The sequence below is a fragment of the Aythya marila genome (assembly GCF_965140915.1).
Source record: "Aythya marila genome assembly, chromosome: 3".
In the NCBI taxonomy this organism is placed as follows: Eukaryota; Metazoa; Chordata; class Aves; order Anseriformes; family Anatidae; genus Aythya; species Aythya marila.
Window position 1 is genome coordinate 75,630,097 of NC_139044.1, and position 26,226 is coordinate 75,656,322.

The 26,226-nt window shown below is 42.0% G+C and overlaps 2 protein-coding genes across 2 annotated transcripts in view; one reads left to right on the forward strand and one right to left on the reverse strand.

Moving 5' to 3' along the window:
• Positions 1-26,226, reverse strand: part of MCM9 (minichromosome maintenance 9 homologous recombination repair factor) — a 44,863-nt gene that overhangs the window by 5,261 nt on the left and 13,376 nt on the right. Inside the window, exons 7-10 of the mRNA XM_082757774.1 lie at positions 7,926-8,100; positions 6,071-6,273; positions 4,873-5,076; positions 3,338-3,420 (exon numbers count right to left, since the gene is read on the reverse strand). Coding sequence (XP_082613900.1) covers positions 3,338-3,420; positions 4,873-5,076; positions 6,071-6,273; positions 7,926-8,100 — 665 coding nt within the window. The remainder of the gene's footprint in view (positions 1-3,337; positions 3,421-4,872; positions 5,077-6,070; positions 6,274-7,925; positions 8,101-26,226) is intronic.
• Positions 10,062-20,821, forward strand: ASF1A (anti-silencing function 1A histone chaperone). The gene is made up of 4 exons (XM_082755648.1): positions 10,062-10,511; positions 12,892-13,007; positions 17,063-17,239; positions 19,206-20,821. The coding sequence occupies exons 1-4, from the start codon at positions 10,403-10,405 to the stop codon at positions 19,416-19,418; spliced, it is 615 nt and encodes a 204-aa protein (XP_082611774.1). The 5' UTR covers positions 10,062-10,402; the 3' UTR covers positions 19,419-20,821.

Here is a 26,226-nt window from a genome sequence, read left to right on the forward strand (position 1 = left end):
AGCAAAAGCAAAAGTTGACAGCCTCTAGAACAAGAAATTGCCTAGAAACTCTATCTATAGAGACTCTTATAGACACATAGAGACTCTTGAGTCTAGAGGCTGTTCCCGTCAAAAGCATGCAGTCCATGTGATGCCGTATGTTGCCATTTTTCTGTTTTTTCCCTTTTGTCATTTTAAAATTTCACGTTAAAAATAATCAAACGGGAAGAACATCACTCAAATGGCTAATTCAAGCCCTCCAAAACCACACAGTGCTATAACAACGGCTGGCTGGGCAACCACCAACACATCCCATTTAAGTTATCACTTGTCTTAGCTTTCACTGATGACTCAGAAATGTGACAAATCTGTTCCACATAGAAGCACTGATTGGTAGTAATGGAGAAGGTTCTTGTAGGACCCTTATTTGTTTCAAGATGTATTTATTTATTTAATTGTGATTTTTTCTTTATTTGTTTCAAACACTGGGAAGTGCATAGTTAATGAGGCAGGGACTGTAGAAAGTAAAGCCTGGTCTCTTGGTTAGGACAGCTAAAAGCTGCTGTGGAAAACTGGATTCTACCTCTATGCAAAGTTCCAGTTCTTGTGATTTTGATGGAGCCAGTTAAACAAAGGTTTTGAAAGGCAATAAACTCATAACCGGGAGCCTGACACGTTGTGTTCACAGAAGGAAACTGCTATAACACTCGAAGTTCTCCTGCTCTGAAACCGAAGCCCTAACCATTTCTCATGGGACGTGCTGCAGTGGATAATGTCTTTGGGATCTTGCATATGCCAGCTCCAGGTCATAGAACAGGAGTAGTACCAGCCTGTCACTTCACAATGACTGCATGAAGATAAATAAATTAATATTTCTGAAATACTAAAATAGACCGGAAATGAATTCCACAGAAAAGTACATGAAGAAACGGAGAACTCTATATTTAGAACAGCACTTGAACAGTAAATAATAAAACACTGATGCAAACATTGACAAGGGGTAGCTGCTTTTTGATATACGAATCCAATGGAAAAAAAAGAAAAAAGGAACATGTATCTCAAGGCATATGCCCACGGGATACAATTATGTCCTGCTCTCCCTGACCTTTTTCTCCCTGAGAAAAATAAGGGTGAATTAGAGTACAGAACAAACAAACAAACAAAAATCAATGAAGGATGTCAGTGACAAAAATGGGTAGCCCTCCTTCCCAAGAGGGATCACGTAAAGTATCTGAATACTGGCCTGAGAACTGTGAACTTTGATTTTACACTGGCAAGAATATGACAATTTTTTTTCGGTAGAACCTAGTTTGGAAAGACAGCATTTAAAACAGTGTTTGCTAAGCTGAAAGGTAGCAGCCAGTCCTTCAAGAATAACACTGGTTCTCCCTCATTTCCAACCACATTCTACAATTAGGCAGGAAACACACGATGTAATCTATTGATAAAAACATTTTCCTTTTAGAGAAGGAAACACTTTCTGAAAATAAGCTTTCCACGTTGCTTCTATTATTTTTTTTAATAAAACATATGTTACTGCTTTCAAAAAGAATTTCAGCGATTCTTTTATACTTTCCAGGTCAAAAGCAAAATTTGGCCTTAAATAGCAGATCTCAAGTTTGCAGATTCTTAGAAAAAATTAACACATTTACCTATTCCCTCATAAAAAGTGAATAATGGAGCAAATATGATAAGCGTATAAACTGCTCCCAGGTAGTCTTCTACAGTCATAACACAGGCAAATTTCTCACTGACACTGATTAGACAGATGATTGTTATGAACACTGCAGCCCTTGAGGGATGAATAAACATGAGAAAGTGACCCATAGTTAAACAATTTTTTTACATTTATTGCTGATGATGTAGTGATACACAGATGACAATATATATTCATCAGTCTCCACTTTTTGACCTGTTATGAAAAAAATATCTGAGTATTTCAGGTTTCTTATGTCCCAAAATCATACTACTTTGAAATAGTGTCCCATCAAATTCCACTCTAGGTAATTACAGTTTTAATTACACCTAGGTAGTATCTTCTGCTGTTTCAACAGGATGTGGTGTTAGAGCTTCTTATTTTAACTTAGATGCAGTGCTGTCACTGAAAAGCTGAGCTCTTCAAAATACTGCAAAATGAATTGCAGCAGACAGTGAAATAATCTTCTGCTACTTAATAAGGTCAGACCCTGTAGTATTTTTGAGACAAATTCCACGTGCAACACTGTGCAGTAGATTATTTGTGGCACTGACTGCAATTAGTCTCTCAACTTCCACTGAAAGAACAAGGTAGATCACAAGTGCCTACCTGCTACTTTGAGCTAGTGGGTACCATATAAAATTGCTTTAACCTGAATATATTTATATCAAACCATACAGAAACATAGGATGTGACAGTTTGGATCAGCCCGGTCCTCTGTGCAGTAGAGTACCCTATCTCTGACAGAGCCAAAACCAAGTAATTCAGAAGTGTTAAGAACCTCAACATGCAAAACTTTGGATAATCTGCTTATGGTAATTTTTATTTTCTATTTCAAAGCATTAAGATTTATTTCTCTTAAAAATATTCCATTTAAGGTAATAGTCATCTACATTATTTTCCACATTTCCATTTAAAAAAGCCTCTACCAGATTCATATTCCTTTTCTTGTTATAAATGTGCTGCTTTTCCTTATTTTCAATAACCTAATGACGCTACAGTAAACAAAAATCTAGCCTTCAGACTTTTTTAAATGTTTTGTTGTTTTTTTTTTACATGGAAACATTACACAAATCTGTGTGCTAATTGGTATACACATTTTTCAGTGTACAGCAACTAAGTTTTTAAGGCTTCCAGAGTAAAATTGGTCTCCTAAAAGTTCTGTGAGTTTCAGTATCACCAAGAGCATGTTTTAAAATCATCTAATGGCAAAATAAAGTATTGCTCTTGGCAACTATTTGAAACTTTCTCAGAAAAAATAAAAATTGTTTGGTCCGCTCGTACCTAGTTAATGGGTGAAAAGGTAACATCATAAAAGAAAAAAATGTCAGAAGTTATTAAACACAGTGATATAAACACAACTTCTGGCTCAAAAGGTCTTTAAAATGTAGATTATTAAGAGCTAAGAGTATACAAAACTCCACTTAGACTTCAGAGTCTATTAAAAAAAAGGTGCTATTCCTTTATGATCAATCCAGACTTTTCATTATAACCCGCTTTTAAGTATTTTAATTATCAAGATGGACTAAAAATTACTTGTCGAAGTCGCTGATTACCTACTTTCCATGATTGCGTGAAATCCTCCCCAAAGAGATGAACGGAGCTGGCAACATACCAACATTATAAATCCCTTAGTGCAGCAATGTCTGCAAGAAACCGTACCTGCATAGACGATTCCATCACCGATACCACCGTCACAGCATCTTCCAAAGTCACAGTATCCCTAAACATCAACCGGGCATGAGCTAGAAAAAAACAGGTGGGCACTGAAAGTAAGTGCAAGTGCAAATAGGGTCAAAAAGGTTACTTTGTTTTGTTTGGTTTGGTTTTGTTTTTATTTTACTACAAGGGAGATGATATTTCTTCAAAATTTTTTAGCTCTTCAAAAGCTTGTATATGGGTCTAACTCAAACGTCAATATAATCCTTTTGATTTTTGTGTCAATTTCAAGAGAGACTGGAAGGTTTAATTTTACTAGTAAAGAATGCGACTTCTGGATTATAGTTACTATGACAGTTTGAATAAAGATACGCAAAATGCTAGAGTTAAAAAATGTGCTGGATATCACAGAGAGTGTGATGTAAAACATCCCTATCTATATAGGTAGATGTCATCATCAAAAAGTGAAAAATTAAGCATAACTTTCATCATAGGTCAAAAAAGATTTGATTTCTTCTAAGTGGCCTAGAACATATTTTTCTCTACAATAGTTTATTTTTTCTTGCTTCCATTTCTTAAGACAATAAAACTGTTTTTTGTAAATGGTTGTAATGCAAATAATTTACTGCATGAAGAATTGGCTGTGCAAACATGGCTCTTACTCAGCAAAATAAAGGCAATTTAATTAATACCATCTATGTAATAGTTTGGAAGAACAAAATGCTACTGGAAGTCCCAACCACGTGACAGACAAGAATGGAAGAAACCTTGAACATATAAATAACATGTGAATCCCTAAAGGCTAATAATGTCTTTCACCTAAATAATTTTCACCCCCAAATGGAGACCAAAATATAAACATCTGATGCAGAAAGCACTAGCTTACTGATTGGCATAAAAAAGGGGGAAAAAAAGAAAAAGAAAAAAAAAAAGATTTTATTTTAAATTCATCCTGGAAATACTTGATATGCCATTTTAGAAAACACAATCATATTAAGAAAGAGACCTACTAATTCCTTTGATTTTGTTCAAGTAAAATATGATTTGAGTTTAGAGTTGGAGTTGTTGCAGTCCCTATTGTGAGATAGAGACTTGAACAAAAATGTGTTGTATTTTATGTTATATTAATTTTAGGATAGAACAAAATACTTGACACCTTTCCTCAGGCTGAGTAGAGTGGCAACCCAGGACTCAAATAAAGTAAAACGAATCCTGGGATTTGCTTTTCATAAAGGCACATAACTTCTGAGATTTTTTCCTCAAATGTAATTTCTTCCAGTGCCTTTAGTTTTTATTATGAATGTGAGAATGGCAAAATTAAAACCGGTTTTGATCATCTAAACATAACACCCTTTCCCACATTCAAATCTCCAACCCCAAGTCTATTTAGATTATGAAGATCAAACAATGCAAGGTTCATCTATCCATAACTCTATGGAGAAAACCCTACTCTGCTTACTGGCTATAATTATACTCCTGATCTATTCATTTCATAAAGGTTAATTGTTAGCCTAAAAATAAAGTTGTCCCGGCCTTACCTTCTGCAAGGCGTATCAAACTCTCCAATAAGCGAATGGTAGTTCGGGCAGCATTTCGGCAGTCACTCTGACGCTGCATTTGGTAATAGCGTACGAGGATCAGGTTGCTCTCATCAGACAGTTTCGGCTGTATACTTTTTATAAGGCAGAAGTAGGTTTTCATCTTTTCCATGCTCCACAGCTTTTCTGATTTGCTAGGGCAACCTGTGCAACAACTGCCTAGTCAGTGATTGTATAACAACAGACATCAAGCTTTTTCTGAAGAATTCCTGTTAAGTAGATGGGTGAACGTAAAATACCTCCTACCGTATTTCTGGGGCATACTGGAGTGTCTGTGCATGAGTCCTCAGAGACTTGGTCAAATTCCAGTGTGGAATGTTACATGACATCCAGTCCCTCCCCTAGCAAAATCCACAGCAAAGCCTCCAGCAGTTTGAACAGCGGAGCTGTCAGACTCGCTGCCCACCAGATGGTACAGCCATTACCAAGTGCTCTGATACCGTGTCAAGTATAAAATGCCACTCGAACGTATGCACTTCCTCTGGCTGTCTTTATCTACTCTATAGAAGCCAAAGGCTACCTGCCATATTCTGAACATTTATTTTTTTTTACAGGGAAGCATTTTGGTAAGGAAAGAAAAGCAAGGAAGTTAGCTGAAGAAGTCTCCTCTAACCACTTCTCTAATGAGGATCAAAGTCATGTTCCTAAAGCAGGTTAAAATCAAATCACTCTGCCTTTCCTAATTCCAGAGCACACATGCAGAGCTCCACATGCGGACCGCTAATACGCACTCTCCAGGCCCTGCAGCACACACAGCTCAAATTTGTTCTGTCTGAATTAAGCTTCTCATTGACAGCATGTAATGGTACTGCGTGTAGGATCTGCGCATCGAGTAATGAAAACATGGAAGCCGAAGCAGTCTGGGCTGAAATCTCTTGCAAACGATCATAGAGTAAAGGTAAAGGTATGGTGTTCACAGCTCTCCCCTATTAATTAATCAATGATCTCTATCTTTTTCCTGCTAGAAAGACAACCATACCACAGGCAACTATCACAGTAAACATGCAAACGCTGATTGATGTGAAAGGCTGAAAAATAACAAACTAACAAATAAATAACAAAAATAACAAAATAACAAAACAGAAAGGTGGGGAAATTAAAAACAAAAACAAAAACAAAAACAAAAACAAACTCATACCTTTATTTTGCAAGATGAAAGATGAAATGATGCGGTCCCACTCCTCATTCTTTGTATCTAACAATACTAAGACCAGATCAAATCTGCTCAGCAGGGGACTGCCAAGAGCTATGTTGACGGAGACAGACTCGTTAGGGTCATAATGACCTTTGGGGTTTGTTGCTGCCAGTATTGTTGTCCTTGTATTAAGCTTGCATACCAAGCTAGAGAAAAATATGATGAACATTACAGCTGAACTGAGCTGGATCGAGGAAATGACTCCAAAGTGTTAACAACAATTATCATGGTTTTATGTTATAAAGAGCACATCTTACATTTAAAGAGCATACGAGCTAAACTATATGCATTTTATTAATAGATATTATATATCAAGCATTTCTCAGTCAGAGAATAGCAACTAGACAGAAAGACAGTACTTGGGACACCAAAAGTAGCTAGGTAATATTCCCACAAGCAATCTCTATATTCAGGTACATCCTTAGCTGAATAAAACTAATCTAGCTTTTCAGAAACAAATGCTACTTTGCTGATTCATACAGTATAAATAGATTTTTTTCACGATGAAAAGTAACATTTTAGCTTATTTCATATTTTCAGAAAGTAAAACGAAATGTAACATACGGGTATGTTTTATTCCTGTGTAGAGTCATCTTGCAAATATTAGCCCAACCATCCAGTGATGGCAGCCATATCATCTGTTTCTCAGGGAAAATGACATTTTTCCCTCTTAATTATGCTATCCTGGTGTGTGTTTTTAGATGTGGGGAGATTATTTTTATTCTAGTAGTCCAAACGCAATCGTTTCAGTTAAGGCAGCAGCAGTATTCTAACTTTGGTTTGTCACCAAGCTATTTTGAGTCAGCTCCAGAGTAACTGCTGCCTTGCGTCCAAAGTTGTTCCATAACTGAGAGGAAGAAGATGTGATGGGAGGAAGAGCAGAGTGGAAGGTGACAAGGAGGAATGTGGAAAGGATAATGCCTTTTGGGTACCAGAGACTGGTAATACCAGTCAGGACATGATTTGGGCCTGGACGAGAGCTGCATGTGGCTGAGAGAGTAACGTTAGAGCTCAGAGATCAAACTGGCAGGGGAAAAAAAAAAAAAAGAGATTTGAGTACGTTCTAGTATAGAAAAAAAATGAGGACGTGAAAGTAAGCAGAAATTTATGGTCATGTCACACCCAACATATAAGATTGGGTAGCCTAGAAATTATTTGGTCTTATTTTGTTACTGTCCAGTATTACTGGAATTTGGAGAAACAAAGTCCTGCTTTCTGAGTTCCTTGTGAAATTCCTCATTTCACATATAATTATTATGGTGGCTCTCACCATGTGACAAAAAAAAAAAAAAAAAGAACACAAAGAGGAGGTTCAGGTTGGAAATGAGGAGACTTCTTTTTGGAAAGAGCGGTCAGGCATTGGAACAGGTTGCCCTGGGAGGTGGTGGAGTCATCGTCCCTGCGGGTGTTTAAGGAAAGGTTGGACATGGCGCTTAGGGACATGGTTTAGTGGGTAACATTGGTGGTAGGGGGGTGGTTGGACCAGATGACCTTGGAGAGCTCTTCCAACCTTAATGATTCTACAGTTCTTAGGAAAGTACCCTTGCCTAAGGGCAGTGGCAGACTGAAAACCCAGCAGCGAGCAGGGTACGTCTTCATTCTGGTTGCTTGCAACCTCAGGTCCATTGCACTGTCCTTTGAAATGCTGGCTCACCTAGTTTACAAATACCATTGAGAACAAAACTATGCAGTACAACAAAGAAAACAGCTATTTTTAGTCAGCATGACAAGCCACCCACCAACCTGTAAGTGCAAGAGAAGCATGTTATTTTGCTACATGCCTTAACATGCCACTTACCCTGCCTTTGCTACGCTGATGGTTTGTTGCTCCATTGCTTCATGGATACTGGTTCTGTCGTGTTCCTTGATACTGTTGAACTCATCAATGCAACACAGGCCGCTATCTGCAAGCACCAGCGCACCAGCTTCCAAGTTCCACTCCCCACAGTCCTTCACAGCAGTCACTGTCAAACCTGAAGAATCAATTGCTCCGGTCAGTCTTTTCCTTAAACTGCAGGAGTGCGCCGGAGTGAAAGAACGGGACTTGGCACACTGGCTGGTGCCACAGGCAGAAGGCAAAACAGCAGGTTAGCTCCACCACATACCTCTACCATGCATCTCGCTTCACACCTACTGGTAAGAAATCCCACTAGTGTTAGGCAAGCGAGCCCGTGTCTGTGGAGCAGATTCTGTTAAGCCTTCCAAATTTAGTAATTACTTCTTTTATGGCATTGATAAATGAACAAAAGTGATTAGGGAACGAAAACCAAATCTGCTAAATCAAATTGAAAAGTGGGCAAATGTGGAGACTGCTAAATTACAGAATAGACTTGTCCTTCCCCATCAGCTGTCAAAATAAACAAATATTCGGGAGCCGCTAAACAAAGCTTGTGAAAAAAAATATTTCAAAATATCCTTTTTTTCTTTTTGAGATTTCACACTAAGCTAAAATGAGATTAAAAAAGTAAAAAAAAAAAAGAAATTAAAAAAGTAAAAAATGAAATTAAAAAAAAAAAGTTCCCAGTGGGCATTAGCAAATCTCCATGTGACACAGCAGCGGGAGCACGGCAGGTCAGGAACATCTCACAGCTGTGAGAACGGCCACTTTTTATCAAGGACGTGCAGCTCTTCTCAATCTTTCTGTTCCCTCTTCCCTAGCCTTTTCTCTATCTTTAGCCCTTCTTTTTCACTCCACAGTGCTCATCTCAAAATATCCTAGCAGTTGACAAGCTGCGACCGGCCTAAAATTTCCCGGAATGCTACAGCAGAACTTGCCCAGGGAAGGATCCCACCACCCAAAACCTCCCCTGGCCCGGGCAGCCCAGGGGCGAGCGCTGCTGCTTCCTCATCTCCATGCAGATCACCGCAGCCGCTGTTTGCTCCCAAACAGTCAGCCAAGAGTTACTGGAAATGTGTTTCCTGATAACACGTATTTTAGCTTCGTGTGGGGGATCTCTTCCACTGTCCAGCGTAGCCTTGTGTTGTGTAGAGAATGTTATAAAAATGTACAGTGAGCAACAGACCAGGCAAGTGTGATGACATTTCTCTGCAAATACACCTGTTTGTGAACACAAAGGTGTTGGCTCCTTTCCAAACCCGGGGTTGGCTTGGGGAGTTGCTGGAGGCCAAGGTCTCTGTGCCTCGGCGCTGCTCTGCTCTGCCCGCGAGGCTCGGGTTCCCAGGCAGGCAGATGTCTCCTCCAGCCCCTCCTGCTGCGCCTATTCCACCACACTCAAGGGCTCCCCGCAGACACGCACAGAGTCTGATATTTTTATTTCCACACACAATCTCCTCTTAGCGTGAGGAAAAAACACCTACCACCCCCCCATCCTCCCCCAATACCCCCCTCAGCTTGGGGCAGCGCCGGCTCCCCGGCCCCGGAGGCAGCCGGAGCGGTGCCATGTCGCCTCTGCCATCCCCTGGGCACGCAGCCACAAGATGGCCTCCTCCGCGGGCCTCCCGCGGCTCGGGGGCGAGCATCGCCGCCCGCCTCGCCTCTCCACAGCGGGCTGGGCACCGGGGGGCTCCGTGGCAGCCCGGACACCTCCCCGGGGGCCAGCAGCGGGCGGCGGGGGGCGCAGCAGGGCGGCAGCCCCTCAGCCTAGGGGGGCACCCGGAGTGAATCCAGCCATGAAACCACAGCGCCGCGCTGCTCCGCGGCGGAGACCCTGAAAAGCCGGGGGCCACAGAGCCCAGCGCAGGGGGTAAAGCCCTGAGGAGGAAAGCAACCGGGGGCACGCCGCCACATGGCGGATGGCGCTGAGCGAGGCGGGCGGGCGGGGGCTCGGCGGGGCTGGGCTGGGCTCCGCCCGGCTCGGCCGTGCCGGTGGCGGCCCCGCCCGGGCGCGGGGCGGTTGCGGCCGGTGGCCGGGCGGGGGCGCGGCGGGGCGGGGAGCGGAGCGGCGCGGAGCGGAGCCCATCTTGGAGGAGGGAGCGGGGAAGGAGGGCCCTGTGCCGGCGGGCGGCCAATCGGGGCGGGCGCTGGCGGCGAGCAGGGCAGAATGGGCTGCAGCGGGGAGCCCGCCGCGCAGGGCGCCCAGCGCCGCCGGTGTAAATAAAGGCGCGGAGCCGGAGCCGGAGCCGGGGGGCGGCCGGAAAAGTTTGCTCAAGTCGCGGCTCCGCAGCCTCGGGCGGGCGGGGGCGCCGGGCCGGGCCGGGCCGGCCGCGCGGCGGAGCCCCCGAGGCGCTGCTGGACTTGGCGGCGCGGCGCCGTGCCTATTGTTTGCGGGTTGTTTTTGTTGGTGTTTTTTTTTTTTTTTTTTTTTTCCCTGAAATATGGCCAAGGTTCAGGTGAACAATGTAGTGGTGTTGGACAACCCCTCTCCTTTCTACAACCCGTTCCAGTTCGAGATCACGTTCGAGTGCATCGAGGACCTGTCGGAAGGTGAGCGCGGCTCCCACCCCCCCCCCCCGCCCCGGCCCGCCGCCAGCCCCAGGCTTCAACTTCGCCCAGGCCCCGCGTCCCCCGCCGGCCGCGCCGGGGGCTGGGGGGGGCTCGGGGGGGGGCTGCGCTTCCCAGCCGGCCTTGGCCGGGCCCAGGGGGGGAAGTTTTGGGCTGAGCCGGGCCCTGCGCGCCGCTCCGGGGCCGCCGAGGCCGGCTGCAAGTTGCGAGGAAGTTGTGAGGGGAGGGAGCCATGTTGCCAGCTTTGTGTGCCGGGGCGGGGAGCGGGGCGGGCGGCGGGGGCCTGGCGCCGGGTGCGGGCACGGCGCTGGGCAACGGCCGGGGGCTGGGGGGGGGGCTCCGAAGTTGCCGGGTACCCCCGAGGGGGGCGCCCCCGGTGGGGCCGGGCTGGCGGGGGCCCGGCAGCGCCGCCCGGCGGCAGGGCCCGGCCCCGGCCCCGCCGCCCCGAGAGGCCGCGCGGCGCCCCCCGGGCGGGAGTTTCGAACGGCGGCGGGCGCGGGGCGAGGCCCGGCCGCGGGGTGTGCGCGGTGCCGGCCGCCCCCCTGCCGGCAGCGGCTCGATGAAGCCGCCCCGCCAGGGCCCTCCCTTAGCAGGGCCTGGCCTTCGCGTTTACATCTGGTTTAATCTTGCTTTTAAAAGCTGCTGCCGCTGCCTTCCCGTGCTGACAGTCTGTGGTGCTGTTTTCAGCCAGCCCTGCGTACCACCCGTCTTCAGTTTCCTCAGTTTAGCCCCCCCACCCCCTTCAAGTTATCATTCTGCATCAGGATTCCTAAACAGCATCAGGTCCATCAAGTGGATGATTTTTCAACTTTAAGTGCTGCTGGTTTAGAATGAGTTTCGTGCTGTTCCCCTGGAGTGATAATCTTAAGTGATCCAGCCTCAGAGTCCTCAGTTCTCGTACCTGGTGCCTTGGACAGGTATGACAAAAGCGGTCACTAACTGACCCGGACAAGCAGCCTGCAGTGCCCACAGGAGTTAGCACTGGGTGCCTACAAGGTAAATAGGACCTCTGATACAGTACCTGGCCAATCGTGCTGTGGTGTACAAGGAGCAAAACCACTTCCTGGGCCCTGTTAACGTATGCTACTTAGAGCCCCAAAACCTGCATGTTGAACATGGTAAGATTTCATTATTGAGGAAAAACAACTGCAATCCTAAAGCAGCCAAGTTTTGTTAACGTGCTAGCTCTTCCTCTGCTTAAGTTCCTGTCCTGCATCAAGAAACCATAACGTAGACCTTCAAATTTTGCAAAGAATACTGAAAACATAAATGTATTTGTCTATGGGGTAGTGCTTTTGCACACCCAATCAGGGCATTGCTCGTAAGGAGAAAAAAGAAATATATCCATTTTAAGGCACTGTTTTAAGCAACAGATCCATTACCAAAAAACAAACAAACAATAACTTCAGTTACAGTATTCCGTAATGACAACCTTCTTTTCTTTTCCTCTTGTTTAAAAATAATAACCTCTATTCTCAGGTTAGTTTTATACAGGAGTGGTTACGCATGTGTTTTTAAATCAAAAAGTTAAAGTGAAAAGCTGGCCCAGGAAAAACTAATGAATGCTAATTTGCAGCTTTATCTTTCAAGCACCTGTGGTGACCAGGGTGCATTAGAAAAAATACGTATCAGTTGTAAGAAATGTTTGATTTTGGTGCGTCGTTTTAAGAAGTGAAATGCTACATTTCGCACGTGGGTTTGTGGTTGTTTGATTCTCCTACCTGGGATTCTATTCCAGGATAAAATTCAAACACCAATATCATCAGTGCGAATTAGATCAAATCATGCTATTAGGATTTTATATACTTCTCAGATTACACAGCTTGCACACGTGGAGGAATGGAGGCACAAAGTTAGTGTGGCTGGTGCTTACTCAGTGGATTTCATTATTCAATTAAGTGCTTTATGTGATTGGTGTAACAGCTGTGAAGTATATTTGTGGAAGGTGGGAACTTCTGAGGGGGAGCTGATTCAATATTCAAGGTGTGCCCTGCTGTGTAGGGTCGTATAGGCATCGTCCCAACCTGTATGCCTCTGGGGACAGACCAAGGACATTCTGAACACTGCTCCCAACAAGTAAATGGGCCCTGTCCTCTGTATGAAATTTGTAAATAAACCTGGCTATGAAAATAGAGGGAATCCTGCAGTAGAGACTGAATGGAGGAAGACGGTGGGATGATCTAGATCATGAGGACTGGGGTGAGCATCAATAGATTTCCCAAGTGAAGGTTGGTCCCTATCCCTTTATGCTAGTTGCCAAAGAAGCAATTTTAGGTTAAGCAAAACTCTGCAGTCAAGAGTGGAAGATGCTTAACTGTAATGATAAACAATTTTTTTTTGTTTTTGTTTTGTTTTACTGCAGACTTGGAATGGAAAATAATTTACGTGGGTTCAGCTGAAAGCGAAGAGTATGACCAAGTGTTAGACTCCGTTTTAGTAGGACCTGTTCCTGCAGGCAGACACATGTTTGTATTTCAGGTAAGCTTCACTTAACTGTTCCTGAAAGAGTTGTGCTAATTTGATGTCTAATGATGACTGTATCATATAAAGAGACACTTAAAAATAATGCTAAGCTAGAAGGAATTTCAGTCAGCTCTTCATGTATGATACAGCTTGCTTCTCATTAGCTGTTTTTTGCCCCTGATATTTCCATGGTAATATTTTCACTTGTGCTGTCAATAATTAGAGAGAGTGATAGAAGGCATGGCTCTGTAGCTAGTGATAATTTTGACAAGTCCAGTTCATAAATCTATTCTGGACCACTCCCTAACTGGGACTGTCAGTTACCTGGTTTATGCTAACATCACTGGGCTTAGCTCTACAGCAATTGGTGGCGGTTTCAGGCAGTCAGGGGCACCAGGTTAATGTAGACAACATCTACAGAAGAAGGTGAACAAATTCATTGTGAACCTGCGCCGGAGTAGTCAAGAATTCATTTCTGTTTGGCCAGATAAATGTTCAGCCATGATGTCTGGCTATGCATGTTAAGTCACAACGCAGTACAGCGATTCATACAGTAAGACAGAATTCCAGTTGTAGATAGCAGACATCTGGGACGTGAGTGGTTAGATAAAGACTGTCCCACAATCTCTGGAGCGTGTGGCAATACGCTGCTGTTAAAGCCACAAGCTACTAAGAAGGAATACTTGAGGGAAGGAAAACAAGGAAAGAGGAGCACCAAGATGGCTTAATGTTCTACTCTGGTTAGATCAACCAGAGGGGAAAAACTAAACTAAACTTGTCTGAGTTTTTATGGAAATTGTTTTTAATCAAAACACTGATTCAGCTCACTTTTTTCCCCTGTTTATCAAATACTAGTGTCTCTCTTGTAAACTGAGAGCAAAATCCATCCACAGAAAAATCAGACTGAAAATGAGAACAGCTTTTTGTTTATGAACCTTGCCACTTTCCCAAACACTATAAATTCACTCAACTAATTAATGGCAAATGCATACTGAAGTATGAGCATTTTCTTCAAAAATAACTCCAACTAACACATTTTCTTACTTATCAGAGTTACTAATAACTGCTTTAAAATGATAACAAAGTTTGTTAGGCATCCTAATTATTACTGTAAGTCCCAATTATTTAGAAGGTTCAGAAAACATCTGAAACTTTTGAATAGAACCTTTTTTTTCCCCCCTCACAGGACAGGCTAAAGGCATAAGGTCAGGCTGGAGGTTATGTTTATTAACCACATGTGCAAATCAGCCTTGAAATATTTCACTCTGCTTTTGGAGCTGGGCTTAATTTTTCCCGTGCTAGAAATGAAGCAGATAGATAACAAATGCATCATTTATTAACAGTACTTCCATTATTGAGCAATTTCATCCTGTAGCATTAATTGGTCAGAACCAGGTGATCCTCTATCACCCTCAAAATGGGCTACTTTGTAGTGGTAGATCGAGAGATACCAGCTGGCATTTCCATCTCTAGTTTAAATGAGGCACTATTTTCAATCTCAAAGATTCACTGCTGATAGTAATGGGAAGAAGCAGAAGGCAGGTCCCTCAAAAGGCATGTTTTGGTTGTGTGATACAGGAAGACCTTGAAAACTTGAAACTGCCTGGCAGGTGGAGGGAACTGACAGGGGAATGCCAGGATGGGACAAAGTGTAGAACTGCAGGAGGTGTATACATGAGTAGAAAAAAAAAAAAGATACTGTGTTCACCAATGAGCACAGAGAAGAACTTCTTGTAGAGATGTATAAAACTTTGCTAGTATTACGCTGTAGATTTTTCTTAAGATGAAAATGGCTGAAACAGCGAGTAAAATGGAGTGCCACACAGATAAAATCCTGAGGAGAGGCTGCGCATCAGGTTGGGAAGTCAGCCTCACCTACAGGAAGATGGAAAAGTATTGTGCTTATCAGACTTGCACAATAATCTTTTTTTTTTATATTTTTAAAAAGACTTCAATACTAAAGATCTACATCTTGGCCTATTTGGATCTAAATACTAATATATAAGTAATGAAACACGATTCTTTTTCTCCGTGCTGCTGGGGATTTGTAATAAATTCTCAGGAGCTTCTTTTTGAGAATATAGGCACGTAAATAATTTACAGTCTTGAAGTGGGGATATGACCTTACACTAATTTAGCTACTCTGTACTAATAGTTGTGTGTTATGTAGAAAAGCAAGATAACTCAAACAATGTATATCTTGAGTGATTTCATAAATTTCTTAAGTAATTTTGGCATACTAAGATGGTGGGTTTTATGCAAAAGTTAATTCTGCTGCCTCTTTTTGCCTACCACAGTATATGTTTGCAACTTCTCACTTACCACTTGGTCATATTAATGTCTTCTCTTCCCCCCCCTAACCTGTGCATGTTCATCAGTTCCTTGGGGAATCAGGAGGTTTTACATCTAGGGCAGGAAGTTAAAAATTTGAGAAAAAAAACCATTTTCTTCGAAACCATGTTCAATGCCTTCGCTGCTCAACAGCAAAGTAGGATTAAAACAGGATTTCTGCAGGTTCACAGCTGTATCATAGCATATTACAGGACATGAAGTGACAGTGGAAGAAGCCTGGGAGAGCTAAAATCCCGTATTAGGGTATGAGCTGTGTTTCACAGGGAGTTAAATGGAAGGATGTCCTTTTTGCAAAATATTACTCTGTAACTGCCTACCGGAATTTTAAGTAATCACATCGCCCTGGGCACTGTTAGAACAAGACTGCTGATTTGAAATAGCGATTTCATGTATTGGCAGTTCTTGTATTTTTGTGGAGCTTCTATATTTCTCCAGTTCCTTGGCCATATTTTCCATTGCCCTGTACAAGTTGCAAAGCTATTTGGTCACTTTCTCTTCCCTTCAGGGCTGGAGGAAGGAGTTTTCTACCTGATTCCCTGGTTGCTTTCCTCCCCCCAGTATATTTGTACCTGAGAGGTCTGATTCATTTAATTGTTCTGCAGAGTGCCTACAGCTTCTTATGAAAAGCTAGAGTGGTTTGAAGGCTCAGGATTGAAGTAGCAAAGAGCAGAAGTCAATGATGCATGACTACTAGCTCCTGAATTTTGTAGTGCTAGAGCATATACATACCGGAGAAAAACAGGGATAAGAGGGACAGCGAGAATCCCATTCACTCTCTGTCCTAAGGCAGGATTCAACACATCTGAACCACTCTAACATACGTTGCTATTACTAATTTATGCTTGGAACAAAGGTGTTTGTTATCAGCTTCAGATTTTTCATGCAAAGTTGTAAATATGAGGCTGTTTCATTTATGCTTAGATTGCTGCTACTTTGAGTCTGAGAGCAGAATGAGGCACCATGTTCCATCAACAAATGTTTAGTTACAAAACATTTTAAGAGACTGATGTGAGCCACATCTGGTGAGGCAAATTCTATTGATCATTAATAATTGCAGTGCCACGGTGAGTAAGGATATAAGGGAGATTGTAAGAGTTGCCTATTAGTTAGGACTGCATACTGGCTGAAAGTGTCATGTCTCTCAGTGATGATGCATTTAATTGCATGCAATTGAAGAAATACGGGCACATGGCAGCAGATGAGACAGAGCCATTTATTCCTTTCCTAGACAGCTCAAATGTCAACGTAACCTGTCCCTCCTCATCTTGCTGAAGTCTGAATTAGCCTGTATTTTTAAAGGTTTAGTCTTGTTAAAAACAGACAGATCAATTCAACCGAAGAGGTATGAAAAGTTTTTACTCGATTACTACGAGGGGCTGGAGAACAGCAGCACCGTGGAACTGGAGAGGTGTTGGCACGCTTGTTCAGCTAATCGTGTATTTAAAAGCAGTTTGGGATCAAAGCTGTCTGATCACCCAGGAGAAATGTCAGCACAACATTACTGTGTTCAAACTAATTCTGCCTGTAGAAGATGGTGCCCTAAATTCAGGGTTGATGTTTTTGTAAAAGCAGGTATATTTTCTGGTTAACATGGAGAAACCTTTCAAATTTGCAAACAGTCACTACTCAGCTGCTAGGACAAGCTATTTCAGATTCTTCTGCCAGATAGGTATGTGGTATTGATTTTATTTTAATCGATCTTTCCCTTTCATGTTTAGGCTGATGCACCTAACCCAGGGCTTATTCCAGATGCAGATGCAGTAGGCGTAACAGTCGTGCTAATAACATGCACTTACCGAGGTCAAGAATTTATTAGAGTCGGCTACTATGTAAACAACGAATATACTGAAACAGAACTGAGAGAGAACCCACCAGTAAAGCCAGACTTTTCTAAGGTAAGGCACCTCCTGTTCTAGACACGTATCAAAGGTACGCTTATACAAAGGGATTTTTAAGAAAGACCTACAGTTCTGCAAAACAGAAAGTGAAGAACAACTTCTCTATGAAAGGAGAGAAGATGGGGTAGCCTTGTTAGAGCAGGCCAGATGACTGGATCCAATCAACGGACAACTTGATCGAGGACATTTGTATTTAAAGTTTAAAAACAGACATTTTTTAATGGTTAAAAAATAAAAATGAATGAGGTGTAGAGTTAAAATGAGATGTGAAATAAAGTATTAGGTTCCAAATAATCCTGAGGAGGAAGATCAACTAAACTAACAAAAACTAGTCAGTCAAAATCCTGTGAAACAGCGCATGCAGGCAGATTCCTGCACAAACTAATAAACTTCCATGTAGCATCCTGGTTTGCTTTCATGGAAGGTCTTGGGGATTTGGGGTCCATTTCTGGGTTCTCTTTACGAGATGTTATGTGTACATGCTCATGTTCCAAAGTTTTGTGAAGGTAAAAAAAAAATTGGTTGCTTCTCAAGTTTGCATGAGTTATATAACCAGATACATGAAGAACTGAGTGGAATAATGGTTGTACTGTAACGACTAGTACAGAGATAATCCCCATAGTCCCTGAAACCAATCTTAAAATGTAACTAAACTGAATTGATATCTAAATTGTGGGTTTTTTTAAGCTGCTAATTTTTACTATGCCTAACTTAATTTTCAAGAATCAGATGCTTAGTACGTTCTCAAAATTCAAAATCATGGTTAATTTTTGAGGACTCTTAGAATTTGTTCCTTTCCTTTTTTCTTATGCTGTTGAACTCATCCTTGTTTTTTTTAGCGTGAATGCCAGAATGTCAACTTTCTTTAAGCAGTTGAATTTAGAAATGCCTAGAACTACTTGTTGTTCTGTTTTGAACAGTTTAGAACTACTTGTTATTCTATTTTTTCATAGAAGCAGTTTTTATATAAACAAGAACAGCTACAGTGATCATGTATTTGTACAAGTTCTTAATTTGACTAAGGTTATTAAGCATTTTGAATTGTAATTGACGGGAAACAGACCTACTAGGCTCAAAAAAAAAAATGATCTTGTTAGATTTTGTTAGCTTGCATAAGGGGTGGGAAAATATTTAATGGGGGCGCACTTTCTCAAGGAATGAAATCAGCACTTCTGCTGAGGCAGACCTTTCCTGTGACCAGTCTCAACTTTAATAACAAGTGGCCAGTGGCCATAATTTGCCATCCTTTGGAGTTAACTGTGCATTATTTTGAAATGGTGATAAATTCAGAAAAAATGAGCATCTTCTTTTTTGCTGCACACATAAGCAGATGGAACACTTCTTTCAAGAAAAATGAAGGCCAGCCTAAAGAATAAAATACATGACCAGTGTCTAGGCATGTCAACTGCCAAATCTAAGTAATGTTCTCAATTTAATATTTGAAGTAGACAAATTAAAATTCAGATAGTAAAATGAATCTAACGCATAGTCATTTAATATAAGGAAAGGTTTTAATCTTTATAAGGACAGACAGTTGAGGTAAATGGTAGAGTTGTTGCTAGCACCGTGAAATTGATGCAGAATTTTATGAACTCCTGTAGCTTGCAAAATTGTTCTGGGGATAGTCATTTGCTTTATTAAGTGCTGTGCTGGCTAAGGTAAAACCCTTGCACTTTACTTGCAAAGTTCTAGTATAGTCTTGAATGCTTAGGACAGTTAACTGCTTTCTAGACAGGATGCTTTTATTTTGCTGAGTAGGATATTAGAGTAAATGAACTAGTGGTGTGTTTCTGTAAGCATATTTCTGATCCATATGTAACAGCTATAGATTCACAATCACATGAATTTTTAAAATTATTTTAGACATACATGACTACAGGAGTAAAAGGAAAGAAATCCATATGCACGTGAAGTCCAGTTTGCTATGTACACCACATAATTTATATCTTTTCTTCCCACCCAGCTTCAAAGGAATATTTTGGCATCTAATCCCCGAGTCACAAGATTCCACATAAATTGGGAGGACAACACTGAAAAACTGGAAGATGCAGAGAGCAGTAACCCAAATCTACAGTCCCTGCTTTCTACAGATGCGTTACCTTCAGCATCAAAGGGGTGGTCAACATCAGAAAATTCATTAAATGTTATGTTAGAATCTCATATGGACTGCATGTGACTAACCACCATCGTTTTGGTACTGTACATGTGTTAAACTGTAAAAACAACCAGAACTATTTCCCTCAAATTCCATAAGTACATAGTTGACGAGCAATGTGAAGAACTTGTTTTAAAACATCCTGTAGAAAGTTTATAAAGAAAAAACAGTATTTGAGCAAATTGTGGAATATAAATACAACTATTTTTAAGTAATTGCTTTTTTCTCTAATGTGTTATTCTGTTTGGTCTAACCCAAACCCGATTAAAGTATACGTATTCTTCCCCCTTCCCCCTTTACTTTGTTAGCACTGTTGAAAGCTAAAAAATGGAAAGTTAAAATATTCAGGCAAAATGAAGCAATAATGCTGTGTCCTCATCTCTGATATCCAGATTGCCAAATATAAAGTGCCCTTTAATAGCAGCTGAAGAACAAAGCTGTCATTAGACGAAGTGCAAAGAAAAAAGTGCTCTTAAAAAAAAAAGTCCTCTTTCTGTGAAAGCAGACAGCACAGTATAATTTTAGGTGCAAGTTTTTTTCATTTCAAAGCACATACTTGTTACTTAAAGCATGCAGTTTGAAATTTACCATCTGCTATCTCAGATTTTAGGACTTTTTTTTTCTTTTTTTAATCTCCTGCTGCTAGTCAGACTGGTTTGTTAAGGACAGTGTTTCATGTGAATTTAGGTGGGTATTTCAGCAAAGAACTTTTTTTTTTTCCGTCAGCTGTGCACAACTGGGTGGAAAGATTAAAGCAATTATTAGAAAATATCAGTGTCAAAAGGAGTAGTATAAGTAACCCTCTGAACTGTACTTCTGCAATATTGTTATGTACAATGCTGGTTCATACATTAATTTTTCAAGTATGCTCTATTCTTGTAGTCTTTTCAACTAGTAAGGAGTTTTGATGTTTTCTTTCAGTTTTCTGAAATGTTTGGAATCTAAATCACTTGAGTTTTCTCTCTGCCCTTTAAGGCAACACTATGCACTGGTATAAATGAAGATTCAAACTCTGCTGTGGCAGGTGCTGCGTACTCAAGAATTCATGGCCTGCCCTGAAGGGCTTGCAGTGAGACACTCTCTATTACCTGAGGCATCTTTGAAGACAAAAAAAAAAGAGGCAGTAAATTGTAAAAACTTAAAGACACTGTTATGACACCAACAATTTTGGTATTCCTTCCAATCCTTGTCAGCCTTATGTTTACTGTGACTATATATGCACTTAAGATTGTAATCTGTCATGTCAGATTACAAGAATATTGTTCTGCTAGTTACTCGTAACTGCCCAAACCCTGGTAGGTTCTGGGCCCTTAAAAAAAAAAAAAAAAAAGTACATTTCATGATGACTTGACAGCATAGCTTTGAATAAAAATAGAATACTTTCTCTTCACTTCCAGCATCGTCAAATAGGGATGAAGATGTCCGAAGCAGTTAGTGTTTCTGTCTTTACACACCATTAGTGAAATTGTCTTCATATATAATATTTTTAAATTGTGAAGGATGGACCTGATGTGAATGTACATGCATACATTTCTTTTTTATGTGGAAACTTAGCAGAACATACGGTAGCCAAATGCCTAAGTTGTACTGAAAGCCTTTGGAACCTTCAGTCTGAAGTGTGCTCTTGAAAGTCTCTCTCTAGTTGTTTAAACATATGATTAGCAATAATATTTTGATTACATTACCACCACAATTTAGCAATCATCAAATGTTAACACCAATATTTGTATGACTTAACTCAAAAAATCAGTCTCCAAAACCAGCAGTTGTTTCAACTTTAGGGTTGAAACCAAAAAGTAGTGTGGCTGGCAAGGCAAGGGAAGGGATTCTCCCCCTCTGCTCTGATTTCATGAGGCTCCCACCTGGAGTGCTGTGCTCAGATCTGGGGCCCCCTGAGCAAGAAGGACATGGATGTATTAGGACAAGTCTAGAAGAGGGCCACAAAGATGATCAAAGATCTGGAGCACGTCTCCTATAAAGACAGGCCGAGCAAGCTGGGGTTGTTCAGCCTGAAGAAGGCTCTGCAGAGAGAGACCTTATAGAGGCCTTCCAGTGCCTGAAGGGGCCTACAGGAAAGCCGGGGAGGGACTCTTTGTCACGGAAGGTAGTGACAGGACAAGGGGCAGTGGCTTTAAAGAAGCCGTGTACACCCCATCCCTGGAAGTGTTCAAGGCCAGGCTGGATGGGGCTTTGGGCAACACTCTATACCATGAAATTATAGATTCTATGAAATTACGTGAACATTTTAAAAAGGTCTTTTTTTTAAAAAAAAAAAAACATAACAAGGTCTCCAGTGGCTTTTTGAGATTGTCATGCCCTTTACTGTTCTATTTATAAAACTCTAAGTTATATCTTAAATGTAAACATAAATAACTTAGTCATCTGCTGAAAGGCTGGAAAGCTAAGGAAGTCTGACTTGAGCTAAAGTTATCGTAATAGTACTTCAAATACTTGTACCTGCTGATGATTCACGTGAAAGCATGATCAAGTACAAGTTATAACTAGAATCCATCCACGAGTAGCACAAATACTTCTTAGAAACACGTGCTGGATAAGTGATGGAAGCAAACCCTATTTCTGCCATTGCAGAATCCACTGCAAAATACAGTCAGCAAAAGTACACCACCCAGCAAGCCAAGTCCAAGAAACAAGAAAGAGAAGATTTATTCTGTTTAGCAGAAGAAAAGGCCAACTGTACAGGTGAACTCAGGGGTGCAATAAACTTCCAGCTAGACCAGACGGCGTGATGCTGAAACAGACTGCGGCACCACCTTACCTGATACATGCACTACGTCCGTAGCTGACCCGCCAGTTACTGGAAGGAGAATGACCATACTGTCCTAGGTGGCAACTGCAAAAGAACAGCTTTACCCACTGTGAGAGGACCTCATGATCTTTGTGAAATGAATTGTCTTTCTGTGCTCTTTGAAAGACTGGATGCTTTGCAGGTCATCTACAAGTTTGTCCGGATCTTAGCAGGCCATACAAACTGTATTCTGAACGTCTTGTTTCCTGGCAAAAATCACAGCTCAGAGAGAAGGAATTTGAGAAAGTAAATTCCAGTGTTCCAAATGCTTTGAGTCTCATCATCAGGCAACATCACAGCACAAAGTTAGCAGCATTAAGAGACAATGACTACAAAGCATCTTTATAAAGACTTGTCTTTGACCTGGCAGCAGGGCTGTATAACTAACACAGACAGCTAGTGCTGACAGCATAGCAGTACAACTTTGGTGCCAAAGGTGAGTTCCCCTTCCAACAAACCTCATCTTGCAGAGGCCATCAAGGTGCAAGGGCATGCTACAGGTTCTGTTAACAGCACTAGTGCCGCTTCTCACTGTGTTTTTACCTCAGATGGACAGGTAGCCTCAATTCATGGAGTTGCAGAATCAGAATCATTCAGGTTGGAAAAGACCTCCAAGATCATCTAGTCCAACTTCTAACCTACTACTGAAGTCCACCACTAAACCATGCTGCTAAGTTCCACATCTACACATTTGCTGAAGACCTCCAGGGATGGTGATTCAACCGCTTCCCTGGGCAGCCTGTTCCAATGCTGCACAACCCTTTCAGTAAAGCCATTTCTCCTAATATCCAACCTAAATTCTATTAGAAGACTGCCATAATGCTCATCAGGGGTTTTTCATGCCCTTTATTCATTCATGCCTCTTGGATCAGACCAAGCACCATTACTGATGAAAAACAAGGTTGTTTTTCTATGTCTAGCTTGGAAAAAAAAAAGTCTCTTCGCCTTACAGTCATTGTGATTTATTTATGAATCACCTCTAATCAGAATTACTATGACGTACTGAGTCTGAAGGGGGTAAAAACACTCCAGCTCCATTGTACCAGAGACTGGTGAAATTTAACCTCTCCAGCAGCTCTACAAACACCACTGAAAACACCAACTCTTATTTCCAATCTTCAAGACTGCAGTACCTGAGAACATGGCTACAATAACCACAGTAACTTAGTTTACAGCCTGTCAAACAGTCTGTGCTCCCAAGACGCAAGTCACCGTGTCACAAAGACCAATCTCACAATCCAGTATTTTTCTTTCTAGGCCCTCAACTGCTGATTTTCCAGAAGTCAGCTCTGACTGGAGGCTAGCCCAGTTGCATCTATACAAAGATTGCTCACTGCCATCTGAAACTGGTGGTAGGGAAGAAAAAAGAAGGAAAAAGATATATACATGCTTGTGCACTCCAGTCAAATCCTCATTTACAAGAGACAGAAAAAGAGCAAAGTTACTACATCTTGACTTCTGTCTGGGCAACTGCAGGAGATCTTTCACTTGCTTAACGACCCTGCCTCTTAACCATAACAAATACAGTGGACTGCAAGCTCGCTGGGCCAGATTCTCTTGTTCTGTTGAGAGCCACAGAAGTCTGATCTGGAGCAGATGCATTACTATTGTTGCTAGCTGGAGGGCTCTGCTCAGGGCCAACAGGGAAGACAAAACATCGACCTACAAGGTTAATGCAACTACTTGTAAGGGCAGGCTGTGTGTGGGGGGACAGCTCATGCCAGGCTTTGCTGTTTGTATTTATGTTTCTAGTTAAAGTTCTGCTTCTTAGGAGCTGGTCTCATCGTGTGTGAGATTAGACAAGGGCTGCAGAAAACAGGTGGAGATGTTTTTGCTTGAATTTTTAGTCTTAGCAAGGAAGAATGTGTAAGAGAAAGGAACCAGCTGGAGTCACGAGGGAGGCTGTGTTAAAGTTAAAACCAAGGTTTGTACCTGGGATCTAGAACGTAAAGGCCCCTCGGAAGCAAAGGGTGAGGTGGAGGGAAGACACACTTCAACATTTTGAAATTTTGGTAATGCTGTCTTGGAGACATAGTGGGGTGCTCGTTGTCCATGGTGTAAGTGATGTGACTGGCCTCCAGCAGACAATTGGAGGGGGTCTTTGTGCTGCAGAAGGGCTATACAACAGCCATGTGGTAACAGCAACTTTAAGAACAGGCTGAAATGTCAGGAACTTTTAAGGAGTTCGTGGGTTTTCCTCCAAAAACCCCTTGGGCCACAGGCCAATAACGAGGCCTGCCTTTCCACATGAAGGCTCCTCCAGCTTGTCCTGTCTCTCTAGAAAGGTGTGGCTTACCAACACTGCAGTACCTCAGTGCTCTGTGGTACTGCAAAGGGAATCCTGAAGACATGTAACAACAATCAGCTGAATGAAATGCCTGCCATTTCAACAGCAGGAGGAAAAAATTCTTAGGCCTGCCTGTCAATATATATTATGCCAGAGCTGCGTAAGAACTGAAGCCTCCAGCCAACATGACAAAGATGTTCCCTCCTGCAGCATTTCCTGCCCATCCTAACTAGAGGTCTTCAGATACAGATGTGTGAACCAACTGAAATTTCTGAAGATAGATACATACTTGGCTAAATAATCTGTTGCATGTAGTCAAGGTAAGTCTCAAGACAAGGCCGTCTTGGAACAGTATTAGTGAGAGGAAATTAAGGGTATTTATGGACCTCTAAGAGATGAGACATGGCTACAGATGTGGCATATCTGAAGGAGCTTTGATCAGAAATTCAAAATTCATTCCTTCAATAAGTTTAGCAGACTTCTTAGAGAGTTTAGGCCTTCTCAACCTGAAGCCAAACTGCTTAGAAAACAGACAGTTAAGTCATATTATGAGGAAAGTATTTTTAAGGTACACTGACAGAAAATACCACAAGTTCATCTACAGTTATGAATATTTGCAAAGACAATGGAGAATCCTGTGGCAGAAGTAAAGATCCGAAAAGACTAACCTAAAGGTTGCATCTCAATTAATAACCTCATCAGGGCCATGGTGTGGATCCAAGCACTGCCACGCTATTGCCCCCAGTGCTAGGTTGTTTAGCATGTTCACTGCCACTACCTTTATCTGTATCAATTAAGAATGACCTGGATCTGCTAAGGAATAGCCAGAAACCATTTGGGGATCTACAAATAGGGAAAAATGTCCCTAGTTTCAGTGTCCTGCGTATCTCAGGATGATGATGTACTCTACCATAACCAGAACTGGAGGGCTCACATCAGACATAGAAATGGTTTCTAGTAGATCAGAACAGAGGCAATGGTTAGCATCTGAAGCCTGTGCAGCAGAGAGAGGCTTACTAGCAGAAAGAAAAAATGGCTGTTTACCCTTGAGTTAGTTACCTTCAATGAGGAGAAAAATAATACAGTAGCGAAATGCTGTTGGCATTGATACGGGCAATGTTAAACTTGCTAAGTGCCAGCAAAAATGGAGTACTCCTAGGGCTCTGTAGAGGCTGTAAGAGGAGAGGCCAGAAGGCCGCATTTCTTACAGCTCAGGAAGTCATTGTACGGAACTGGAGAGTAGGAGAAACAGCTGATTGTCTCCCAGATTTTTAGACAAGCTGTTCTGAGCACAGTTCACAAAATTCTTTACAGAGTCCATCTGCAGGGGGACACAACACTGAATACAACTTTGCACAAATCTCCACAGCCAAATACACACCAGAAAATGTCAGGATGACTCTGGCCTGGATGCCTCCGGCCTGGATGCCTCCAGACCCACCAGCAGCAGGCATGTGTTAGTTCCAGTCCCCATGGAATCAAACACACCACTCAAATGATGGCTGCACTTCTCAAGCTCCAGGGGAAAAGGAAATATTTTCTTACTAGTGGTTATCTCACCCAAATATGCACAAGCAGCACTACTGCTACGGGGACTGCAAAACAGTTGGTTGAACTCAGTAGTAAAGTGGGAACCCAGAGAGGGATTTTGTTGAACTTCAGTAAGTCTCCTTCTGGAAAACTACATATCAATTTCTAAAAATTAAAGGTGTGTGAATGCCTACCTGTCATTCTCA